The following is a 13491-nucleotide window of genomic DNA, read 5'->3' as shown; positions in this document are numbered from 1 at the left end:
GTTATTGTTTTCTTCTTGGGTTCTGATATGAAAAAGATTTCGACAAGTAATTCTTAAATTCTTCCTTCTTCCTCCTATTAATACAATTTTAATATCTTTGAACAGATTATTTTTGCATTTTATTATGAAATAAAGCTTGTTATATCTTTTTTTTTATACTATTAAATTACAATTTTGTAGAAACGAAAAGTAATTTTATATGATCTCTCTAGCAAACTTAAATAAAATAAATTATTCGATTATAATGGAAATAATTGGAAAAATCCTTATTTTCTAAAACAATCCTTTATAAGCCCAACAAACATCAACCGTATTATCCATCGTGAAAAGTACAAGAAAATAAATAATTTGACATAATCGCTGCAATAGGTGTAAGTAAAGAATTTCTCAATTGCTTGTTCTCGTAACAACAATTGAATCGAACAAGTGCAACTTTTTCAAGTTTTCAAAACAACCTCTTCAAACCACCAAACACCAATCGTATCATTAATCATAAACGTCAATCACAAAGCTAGAAAAGAAATACCGCTGCATGAAATTGAGAGAAACGAGAAGAACACTCATCGCACCTGGAAAAATCAAACTAACCGCAAGAAGGAACACACGATTAAAGAGGAGGGACGCAAGCTGATTTCCACGTGTTCCTTGCTCTCTTCTCGATGCACGGTATCGCTGGAATGAAAGGGCCGAGATACAGAGGTGAGGCCTGGACCCGGCTGAAAAGCGATGAGGAATTTATCTGAAATGACATCGGCTCGACCCTCGTCGTCCGCCAAAGGACTTGTTCCCGGGAAGAGCTGCATTGTCTGGAGAAAAAAGGGGAGCCGTTTCTCTTCTCTTTCTCTCTCTGTTTCCTTCTACGTGCTTTTCTTTTTCTCTCCGGCCAACTTGGCGCGAGTTTCTCGTAAGGGCATCCCAGCAAGCGCTCGTGCCGCGCCACTTCCGATGATAACCTCCGACAGCGACTGCGAAGCATCGTGCACCAAGAACGAATGGATCATTAATTGATCCTGAGATGAATCGAGAAATGGTTTTTATTTCGGTTCGTCGTTTGTTTGGAATTTTTGGTTTCTCCTTTCCTCCGTTTTTCTTCTTTTTTTAAGAGATTTTTAACATCGCGTCAATCGCATTAAAAAGGTTAATTATTATCCAACTTCCAGTTACGTGAAATCAGTGAACAACAAATGATTCGCCTATTATTACTATTTTTCACTGGATCACGGGATCAGATTAGACTTTGTTATGTAATATCGTGTCTTTTAAGAAGGAAAAAAGATCTTGAAATTTGTTCGGTGTCATTGAGATTTCCATTTAGAGTTTCATTAATCTGGAGTTTATAGGACGAGACTCTGTAGACTTAAGATCATTCAGAAGTATGTGTCTAACGGTATAATTTGACAATTACAAATATAAATTGACGGATCAAATTTGGAGATTAATTTGAACAATTCTGAGACTGTTTAATATTACTGTTGGTTATAAATTTCGTTTTTAAAGAGTGGCTGATAAAGTATCGGTGCATTAATTGGCTAATTTTCTAATAAGGCTTGCACTGATTTAGTGTTTAATCTTTCTAAAACTGTCTTTGGAGTTGTAGAGAAATTTGTCTTTCGTTTGTCGTCAACAATAGAATCTCATGTTCAACTTGGTATCCAAAAGTTTATAACGAAACAGGAACCCAATAATTTGAACAATAAAATAATTCAATACGTAATTCAACGATTTGAACGACAAAATATCAGAAAGAAAGACATCATCAAAAATAAACAACAAATTCTCGTCTTCAATTATATCGAAGAATTATCCTCATAATTACGTCAAGCACCATCGAATGAGTAATAATAATTTCAACGATACAGTATCTACATGAAGAAGTTAACAAAAATATTTGACAATGTTTCCAATTGAAGATTCAGCGGATGATCTGTCTGTCCTCAACAGATTACGTCAATCTAACCGAGAGAAATCGAGGCGTTGCAGGTTGCGTCACGATATCGAGGGAACGTGAATCGAAAAGAAACTTAATCCTGGGGTTGGCTGCGAATCCACGGGAAATATCGTTGCCCGGTTCGCTGGAGATCTGCGCATATTGGCCTCGTTTGCACGTTTCGTTTCGTTTTCCTCCCCTTCGACGGAATTTGATCGTTATCCAGGTATTTGCCAGCTCCAGTCACGGGGCGTTCTCCAAGTGGCTTCCTAATTTTTCACGTCTCCAAAAAGCAATCGACTCGACGTTTCCTCGAATTTTCTTCTTTTATATTCGAATATTTTCTGGCTCCTTCCGTTCCACTAAATCTTTCTATGAGACATTCTGTCTCTGGATATTTGCTTAATTTTTTTTACGACACCGATATTTCCTCGAACTTCCTTCTTTTATATCCAACATTTTCTAGCTTCTTCGGTTTCAAATTTTTTTACGACACACTCTACTTTCTTCATTTTTCATATCTCCAAAATGCAATTGGACGCTTCCTCGAATTTCCTTTTTTCCACCGTTTTCTGTCCACTCTCGTGCTACCAAATTTTTCTGTGATGGACACGTTCTCCTTTTTTAATATTTCATAAAGACGAACGATGAGACTGTCAGTAGTTTTATTTAAATGCCTCTGATGTTTCGCCGAATTTTCTTTCTCCGTGCTCCATATATAGCAACATGAAACACACAAATGGGAAAGAACACAAAATACTACTCAACTAGAAATTTCAATTTATCCCAAATATCCGGCATACTTAAAAAGAAATACAAAATAACACCAAACACTGTCCAATTTGTAACTTATTGTAACAGTGTAATTGTCACTTACTTCGGAGCGTCCATCGACCATAGAAGAAGAAGAAGAAGCCTAGTAGAATTTAGAATCGAAATAACATTGTATTAAACGTAAAACTGAAATTGACATGCAGATGACAGACAAGTGCCTTGTCCGGACGTATTGAATTAACACTATGAACTGAATCTAATTCGTTTAAACGACGTTGTTCACTGTCGCGCAACAGCGTTTTCCTTGGATGGAAAGCGAGGAAAAGAGAGGAGCCGGGTTATTGCAAAATTTTCAAATGTCAGAAACAGGGAAGGAGTGACTTAAACGCGTTACGTTTAATACTTAAATTGTGCCTCCGAAATGAGACGCGTAACAGCGTGACGCCCAGGCTGACAGTGCTATTAAGAGCAATATCGTAGCTACCTGTCAGATCTGGGAATAAATGGAGCGGCGACGGAACTGCTGGAGCTGAAAACGAATTTCCGGATGCGACGCTAATCTTATCTCCGCTACGGAATTTACCTCGACAAACGTCCTCCTTTCTTTTCATCGAGGAAACCCGAACGCGTCCGTGAACGTGAAAATGGTAATAATCGAGAATCATTTGTTGTTCAATGATTTCACGTAACTGGAAGTTGGATAATAATTAACCTTTAGCTGGTATCGTCGAGTAATATAATTTAACGTATAGAATTCAAATCAGGCTATTTAATTTCAGATTGGTTGGATTTAATTTGTCTCCTTTAATTTATCATCTCAAGCTATAAGATAAATGTCACTAATATTATTATTATATATTAAATACAGATTAAACCGGAGAACTCTAAAATCATATGATTTAATCGAAATTATTATCGTCGGTATACATAGCGATATATGATCTTTTCGAAATATACAAGTCCACTAAATATATATCCTGTGGCTTCTATGTACAAAGGCTCGCATTAATATTCCGGCACCATGGTGTGCGCAGAATTATTATTGCATAAGTTTGTGTCTGATAATTAACGCATTATTGACGATACACCGTGAAATAAACTTTACTCCAGTTACTACATAAAAAAGAATGAAAATCGTCTCCAGTTAACGACTTAATTAATCAGTCCTTAATATATTAATACAAATAATTGGACAAATATTTTACTTGTCCAATGCATATACTTTTTCTAAATAAAAAATAATAAGCTAAGTAATTTTTAAACTGTATGGAATATCCGAGTTAAATTAAATTAATACGGATCACTGTATATTTTTGAATTTCTTTCAAATTTTATCAATATAACCGTGATAATCGGGTCTCACTGCAGTTCTAATTAATGAAACTCGAAAAATACTTCCATGAACGATTGTATCTTATCTCGATACATAACTCTCGATAAATTCGCTCAAGCAACTTTATCGTGTAAACGATTGTAGCGAAAGGAGATTGGAACACGGGAATGAAAGATTTCGATCCACTACTTTATCGATTTAACAGTGGAATCGCAAGCGTAATGGCATTGCGGGGGTGGTAACGTCTTCCCGGGATGTTTCGTCGATTTTTACTCTGAGAATTTTCCGTGTCGGGTCGGAAACGGATGTCACGTCCATCCGCGTGATTTATAGCTCCTGCATCGGTATTCGAACGAAACGTGTCGGTAAACAACGTGGAGCTCTGTGAAAAATCCTCGTCCGGAAGGGGATTTATGTAAATAGCGGATGGGCGAAAACGACTGTCGCGATTCTTTCTTTTGGATCGTGTGGATAGAACGACAAGCGTACTTGATTGTTTTATTTTGCTTCAGGGTAATAATTTACGATAGTTTTATGAGAATTGATCCTTGCAATAGATTATTTCTCTACATTCTCGTAAATCTCAAAACTGACTTCAGCTGTGGATCGAAGTATTTTTCGAGCATCGCTGAGGTGATTTTTGATTGAAGATTTTTAGTATTTATTTTAATATGGCTACATTGTAGCGTAAAGTAAAAATGAATCGCGATATTTTATTAGAAAATATCTTTTACAAGCAGGAAATCATATTTGGCTATTAGAGAAGATTGTTGTTGTAACTCAAAAAAGATAGAGAATATTACTGGGATATGATTGTGAAGGTTCAAACGCAAAGTCTTGTTAAATAATCTTATAATAATGTACGTAATATTAAATTTATCAATAACAGATGAAAGATATGAAGTAGGATTTGAAATAACTAATGGTCGACTAACATTTGAAAGATATTATTTGAAATATACAAATTAGAGATAAAACTTTATTTTAAAGCATTAATTATCAATCAGAAACTTGCTACCCAACGTACAAAACAACTTCGCGATTGGATTCGAAACTTCGAAACGTACAAAGAAACAGACAAAAATCTGTGCCTTCGAAAAGCAAAGACCTTTACAAGTTCGCGTAACTCTAATCCACTCAAGAGAATCCCGACAAAACACACTCGAAAACAAATCGATAACTCACCCCTTACCATAAACTCAGTTTCGAAGTCTCCGATTCCTAAAGAATGAGGAATCTACAACCCCAAACTTGTCAAACTTCCCTTTCATCTCCGCTTAATCCACGCAAACAGCAGCGCAAACATCTGCAGCAACATTTTTTCCATCCTTTTCCTTAAGGGATGAAACTTTTTAAACGTAAAGTTCAGAGAAAAACGAAGGAAAGATGGAGAAAAAGGAAAGTTTAATGAAGCATTGGGTAATTACGCTTTGTCAAGTCTGGTTATCAAGTTTGTATTAATAATTGTTCGTTTAGACTCATTGCTGGAAAGTACGAGTATCAGTCGTTTGAAAACGTGAAGTTACATTGGGAGAAACGAGTCATACGCAATTCAGTAAAATATTAATTCTGCGTTGTCTTAAAATTTGTCTTCAATTTCGCTACGAGCAGCTTAATAGTTCTAATTTGGAACTTCTGTTCGAATTTTAACCCTTTCGCTTTGGGCGCCGCTTATAGGCGGTACCCGCGAGATGACCTGTGAGTACGAGCGCCGCTTATAGGCGATGACTCCTGGGTCCGGCACTCCATATATCCGGCATCCAAATGATGAATATACAAGTGCTATCCGTAGTCAATAATATATTTTTTCGTTATCGGCAGAACATCTTCTGTTGATTTGTTGACATATTGGATTAATCGCTTCTTAAAGTTACCCATTGTTGAAACAACATCAAAAGGTTTCACGCAATATATTTTAAACATCCAAATGATCGTATACTGTTTCATGCTAAAAAATCTATTAAATCCATTGACAGTGAAACGATATTTCATATACGGTTCTTACAAGAATTATTGTTATTTAAGACTTAGGAAAACGTATATACAGCAACCACGCACACTGTGCGTATTTCTGGCGCGCGTTTCCGTTCAGTGACAGTACTTCGACGAACTGGACTGCCGAAGCGAAAGGATTAATATCGACGATAATTTAATCAAACGTTAATTCTGCGCTGTCTTTAAATTTTTTCATCAATTTCGCTACGAATAACTTAATAGTTCTAATTTGGAGTTTGTGCTCGAATTTCAGTGTTGACAGTACCTGGGTATGATGTAAGGGTGAACAGGTCTCCGGTGGTGGAGGGATGCAACGCGGTTTTATCTTGCACGGCAAGAGAAGACGTGAAGGAACATCTGACAGTCACCTCCTGGTTTCGTGACGATGCCATTCTTCTACCTGGAAGCACGGACACGGGTGAGTGTCAACGTTCTTTAAAAGTAAATTTATGCTTTCTTTCATATGTTTATATGTTTCATGTTTGTTAGAGAAGCTTCATTTTTGTTACACTCGCTACTAGCTGCCTTTGGTAGCTTACAATTTTACAGCTTTACCTCCGGACGATACGGTTTTTTTGAACGATTCAATAATTTTGTCGAATTATCAACATCCACACAATTCTATATTTCACGTCGCACGTTCAGCTCTCAATATATACGAATTAGTGGATTCAATGAATTGTGTAATAGCTGTTACTATAATAGCTAATTCACACTACGGCGAATCGTTCACTTGTCGATTCAATTGTTTATTTGTGTAATTGCACATTTACTTATCCGTGCATTCGGTGAGATCACCGATTCGCTCGCTTTCGACATTTGGTTTTGTCGATGGTATAAAGTGGACAATAAAACCGAATCGGTCGATACGTTTTTTTTTCTTTTTTTTTTTATCGTATTTATGGAAGAGTTATAGAGGAGAGTGTACACGAACCGCGAAGAATGGCAGAAATAAATATAGAATTTTGTCATCATGTTAGCAAAGTAAAGGCGCGCTGTATGACATAGAAGGATATACGCGTGCAAAGAATAAAAATTCGAAACAAACAGAATGGAGGAGGAAAGGTATCTCATTAGAAGAAGATTTTAATTTTGTTAAACCTCTCTTCACTCTTTTCAACGGATCATTAAATAGTAGATATTGACAGAAGAAAATAGTTAAAAAATGTTATTTCATCTTTTCTTAATTGAATTTGAGTATCTAATAGAAACCACATTGATATATATTTTTTACAATAGATTGTGATCAATGTTTTTTGTTGGTCTTTTTTCTACGAGCGTAATATCAAAACATAATGAAAAATGTATTTACATCCATCCTGTTTAACTGCAAATGACAGAATAAGCGAACAATCAAAGCAAGTAATCAGGATCTTTAGCGAAGACAAGGAATTGCGTGAACGCTGTTTTCTACGGTTACTGATTCGGTAAAATTATCCAATCGATCGAAAACCAATATCGTCTGGACCAGCTACGAGCTCTTAAAATACAAGATCAGTTGTTGACTATTGCTATTAACATTGCAACGATCCTCCAATTTTTGTATTTCAATCTCGCCCTCATTTTGGTAAACATAAAGAAGTTGTAATATTTTTGGAGAAGATATTAACATAAAATTGAAACGAGAAATCTTGCGCTTGAATAACACTTCTTTGGTATTTAGTCCAAACTCCACGTACTTCGTAACGTTAGAAGAATACGAATGGGTCGAAAACCACCAAAACAACTTAGCAGGTTTAATATGATTAATCAAATCAGTTAATGAGATACCTAACTTGAAAAGTATCTGTTATTCAGATGCATCGCCCTACTTATTGTGCAAGTACTCAAGAGTACTTACATATAGATACTTACGAACACAAGTTCTGAAATAATTCCTCTTATTAAAGAAGAAATAATCATTTCTTCAAATTTACAGATGATACGTGTCAAAAAAGTACTTGTCATGGTTTTGAGAGCTGATGCTACTAATATTATATTGTGCTACCACTATATTGTTGTTTATTTGTCTTTTATATATTACTTCGATGTAATAAATAAAATTAGTTTAAGAAGACTAGTGGAAGTATCTTTTTCCAAGATGTCATTTGCAATCCGTGGCTCCTTTGAGACTTTTGTTCCTCGTGATGAATATCATACGATGCAAACAAAAAAGACTCTGCGTCCAAATTAATATTCAAGGTCAATTTTGTGCTCCAGATTTTTAAAAGATCTCCATCGACCCGAAGGTGTAGAATCACTTTGCAAAGCCACGAAGAATACTTTTTTGACATTCCATACATTTATACTACCTATGTTTACGACAATGATAAATATTTCAATATTTTCCTGTTGTCGTGAAACAATGAGAGCGTAAAAATTAGAATGCCTGTCGACGAAGCAATATTCCATAAAATATTTCATAAAATGGCCGACAGCATTCCGCTGCCTAGGTATTTCTAAAAAATAAAAAATAACCTACTTTGAAGCGCGTTCCTTCTGGTGAAATAGTTGACTTTAATTGCTGACAAACAGCACACCTTTGTTGATATTTAAAAAAAATATATTAGAGTCGAGATATATGTTGGTTAAAGTTCACAAGTTTTCCACAGGAATTCATCAGGAGAATTCGATCTTTAAACGGCCGTATTTTCGGAGATATGACATCCTTTCAATTCTTCATTTTTTGATTGGAAATATTTAAAAATATTCGTAATTACTATTCAAATTTTAATTGATAATAGAGAACAGATAACGAGAACTTATTGACTTAAGCATTAAAGAACAAATTTAAATCAAGAATTCGATTAAATTCAACTATTACTATCTCTATATTTACTAAAATACAAGATACAAAAATTCTAACGCGGCAAGTGAAATGAAACATTCAACTTTCTCCGATCAAATTCTCAGAAAATGAAAGAATATCGTTTTATTAATTTATTGCTTTCTTGAAACGATTTTTGACAAATTTCAATAATTTACATTGTATATAACATAACAATCCAGCTTTAACATTAAACGTTTCGAAGTTATATTATTTGTGAATTTTATTTTGTTATATAAAATTAGCTATAATACACATATACTCAATTCAAAAATCATTTCCTATGCATATTTTCCTCTTTCACTTTCTTTTTTCTCGCAATATTCTTTACGTTATTCGCGACTTTTTCTTAGCTATATTATTTAATTTAGGAAAATCTATTCGCATCCTCTTTTCCCCTCTACCTTTTTAGCGTCATTCTCTAAATTATTCATCGTTTCTCTTAACTGTATCATTCAATTTAAGACAAAATTTCTGTTATTTTCCACAATTTTTTTCTCGTTCACTGCGGTTCACTATCTTCACTCTGCAATTCACTATCCTATTTTGAATCACATTTGATCGGAAGCGAGAATTGCATACTACGAGATTTGCGATTAAGGCGCGGCAAATTGAAATTTAAATATGTTGTTTATTCTAACAACATCAGTACGTTGCGAGAAACTAAGAAAATCGTCGAACTATAATGCAATCCCTTCATTCATCTACATATTATTACCATATTCTTCTCACAAAACTCATTCAAAACGTTTAAAATCCTCCAACAGCCGGATCAAACGGAAATCGACCAAAAAATGTAATCTGGAATCGATCAGTAGCGACACGATGATAAATCGTCGTTTCGTGCGATGAAATTCTAAACACGATCGAACGAGGCCAACAAAGCATAAAAATATCCACTTGAATAGAGTACAAACACAGTGGGTCTCCAGAGAAATAGAGGATGACATTCGATCGCGAGAAGAAAACGTGGGAAAAGAAGGTGGCGGGGACGCTTTCGACGAAAGGAACACGAGTCCACGATAAAGTTGAAAAGATGGAAAGCGGAGGAATGGGGCTGAATATAACACGCCAACTAACTGTTGAGTTGTTTCAAAGTTGTTCGTTCGATGGACGTGTTTCGAACAGGTGGTAGGTAGGACTTGTGAACGGAGTTTGATAGTTTTTAAACGGTCTGCGTGCCTGAACTGGGAATAAACGTTGGATGACACTTTAATGGATATCGATAGAGTTGAACGACGTCTATTTATGTATTTTGAAAAAACTTTTTTTAATTATGTAGCTTATAATTAACGAGTAAGGGATGAACGATGAAATTCTATCCGTATATGTAACTTTCTATATTAATTTTCATTGAGACAGGATTTGACATTATTTTTGCAAAAGTAGATTGTGCATATTTGAGGAAATAATCTTCGTTTACTTTGTTAAAATTGAAATCCTAAATTTTAAGAAAGCTTCCTATGTTGATTTCCATTAAAATACAATTTGATCTCGTTTCTAAAAAAAAACCAGGTTATGTGTATTGACAAAATTATCTTCATCTATTCGTCGAGTTGAAATGTTAAATTTACAACAAGGAAATATATAATCGATTTTTATAAAAATAAAATTTCACGTCATTTTTTAAAATGATGGATTGTGTATATGAGAGAATCAGATTTATCTATTCTTCGCGTTAATATGCCAAATTTTAAAATACATTCTTAGAATAAAAAGCTAAAATGCGCAGATGCTCGTTATTAATACAGCATTCTCGGTTCTTGCATTTCAATCTCTTTATGCAGTAACAACTAAAACAAAACTAGCCTCATACCTGTAATAACGATCGCATCCCCTTCTCTGGTCGGCTGGGACGTCCCAGCACCGGAAACAGATGCTCGACTCCTTTCCGCTTTTTTCAGACAGCGGAGCACGCGCGATTCAGACGTGTTTCAAGCGTGTTTTAGCCGTGCTTCTCTCCGGCTTTATGCCTTTGTACAGTTCCCATGCCTTATTGTCCTTTCAACGACGACGACGACGCGTGTTCTCATGCATCTCATCAGCGTAACGGTTGTTAAATCCAAATCGACAGCACATCGTAATCGACAAAGCAGTTTCAGACGATCTCGAAACTTTCCCAGCTGCCATTTTCCTTCTTATTTCACGACGTTTCGTTTATCCGTCGTCGACGACGAATTTCCATTTTCTTTTTCACTCTCCTTCGTTTTTCTTTTGTTCTTGTTACATCAAACAGCAGAGGGATCAAAGATCAACATCAGACAGGATGCAGGTATTCGAACGGATGTTTAGAGATCTTTGAAGTGCGAAGCGTTGACGAAAGAAAGCTTCCGATGAGGATGGAAGCGAGCTTTTTGCAATTGCACGAAGATGACGTGTGTGTTGTAGCGTGTAGTTTTCTTGAAAGGGTGAACTTTCGAGAGATGTAACCGGTTTGAAGATTTGTAATGCAAGTAGAGAAATCAAATGATGTAACATTCTCAGTAATAAGGCATTAAGTCTTGTCAAATCGTTTTAATTAAACACTAATTATGCTTACATATCCGACACTAATTATTCGAGAGATTTAACGGATATGAAGATTTATGATGAAAGTCGAGAAATTAAGTGATGTAACATTCTCGGTAATTAAAGGACTTAAAGCATTAAATCTGCTGACTCGGATTATTTTAATTAAACAGAAATTATATTTGCATACCTAACATTAATTACGTATCTTGGATTACTCTAATAAATATACGTTAGCTCACAAAGTTATTTCGATATTCGTAAACCTGTATCTTGTGCGTGTTACATAAGACTATCATGATTATATCAGAGATTATCATGATTATATTGGTAAAGTTTGAAACTGATTCGAAAATATACATAGAAATTACAAAATATTTCTTGCAAGTATATATTTCGTAGAAAATATAAATAGATTCAAATAGTCCATTATCCATTATACTAAAAATCTCAATATTCAGTATGAATATTTATGTTTAATGCTTGTCATATGGATAAATGTATAACGACTATAGGAAGTATTTATTTGTACACCATTGAATTTATTATAACATTTATTAACTAATTAATTAAGTTCAACCAGGTTAAGTTTCGTAGTATTTCGTAATACTTTTCATATGACTATAAAAATTTATTACTTACGTGAAACGATTGTGAAACCCGATAAAAAAGCTTCATTGGAAAGTAAAAGTATGTACAAGTACTTTCGTTGCCACTGTAGTTACACAAGTACTATACATTCGTTATATAATTACATAACTCATCAAAAATACAATATAAAGTATATCCAACATCGAACATGGAACATAGAACGTTCTACCACACTCGAAAACCGAGAAAAATTGGTGAAAACTTGTTACAAAATTTGTACGTATGAAAACTTCGTCAATATAACACGCTTTCCATTATCGAAATAATTTTTTAGTCTGCCTCCGCTCGTTTAAAGCCGAAGTTCTCCACGTGTATGGATTTATAATCGTGAAAGGGGTTGATTTCAATTAAAAAGCCGAACGTACTGGCTGAGAGAAGTTTAAACGTTTATACCCGACACGCGTGCAAGTTTCATCGGTGGGTCCCGCATAAACAATCTCCGAAACAGTCTCGCTGGAAAATCAAATGGAAGAAAGAGAGAGAGAGAGAGAGAGGAAGGGGACGAAAAAAAGAGGAAAAAAAAGAAGAGAAGTGGAGGTCTTCAAACTTCATTTTCTACGGCGCGAGACTTTCGCTGGTGCCTTTCTATAAACAATCCTCGAAGCACCCTCGGGGAAAAATACCGCCACCCTGCTCGAAACTTAATCTGCCCACTTCTTTTTCAGTAGATTTATTCGTAAATTCGCGCCACGCACCGCCGATACAAATTAAAAAGCAGACTGAAAATACAATTATTCGTACTGGCCAGCGAGTACTGTGAATTTAAATAGTTTGAGAGTTTCACGATGATTTTGGTTTATTTTGATCGGGATTAGACGAAGTTAGGAATTGGAGGTTTTACGGTAATGTGTCTGGAAAGGGGTAATTAATTAGTTTGGAGAGATTGATCTTCGCAATTCATTAGTTTTAGGAGATTGATTGGTTTTTAGATATTTAGAAGCCAGAAGATGTTAATTAATATTAAATGTTCGGATTAAGGAAATGTAACAGAAGGGATAATAGAATTTATTAGTAATGTATTTGGAAAATGGTGGAAAGATGGATAATTCGTCTTTTGTGTGTTTGCAATTAATTAGTTTAGAGAGATTGATTGGCCTCTAACTGCTTGGAAGATAGAGGTTGTTAATTCGTGATGGACACTTATTTAATTGTTGTTAGAGATTGAGAAGTTCTAAAAATATAACGAAAGAAGTAACAGTATATCTTCATAAAAAATTTGAGGAAGGTGCAAAGAATAATTTTTTTCTTTTGGTAATGATTTTCTTTTGGTATCTAAAGTACCAAAAAATCCTTTTCAACTTCACCATAACTTCCCAAACTCCATTACCTCAACGATTAATCAAAACATGCCTCGTGAAACGCAACAAACAAACAAAAATCAGAAGAATGTACTTTAAAAATTCCCAAGAACCATTCAGACAAATTTAATTTTCAACCCCTAACTAAAGCATCTTTGCAGTTTGAATATTTTCTAAAGGCTACCCCTCCATTTCTGCT

The 13491-nt window shown here is 35.0% G+C and overlaps 1 protein-coding gene across 1 annotated transcript in view; it reads left to right on the top strand.

The window, feature by feature from the left end:
* The window catches only part of Dscam3 (Down syndrome cell adhesion molecule 3), a 313340-nt gene that overhangs the window by 264330 nt on the left and 35519 nt on the right, over positions 1-13491 (top strand). Inside the window, exon 6 of the mRNA XM_069114043.1 lies at positions 6283-6447. Within this exon, the coding sequence (XP_068970144.1) occupies positions 6283-6447 (165 nt within the window). The remainder of the gene's footprint in view (positions 1-6282; positions 6448-13491) is intronic.

Source organism: Bombus flavifrons, chromosome 5 (assembly GCF_040668555.2).
Source record: "Bombus flavifrons isolate JBK064 chromosome 5, iyBomFlav1_principal, whole genome shotgun sequence".
NCBI lineage: Eukaryota > Metazoa > Arthropoda > Insecta > Hymenoptera > Apidae > Bombus > Bombus flavifrons.
The sequence above is the reverse complement of the archived record's forward strand: the minus strand, read 5'-3'. Positions and strand labels throughout refer to the sequence as shown.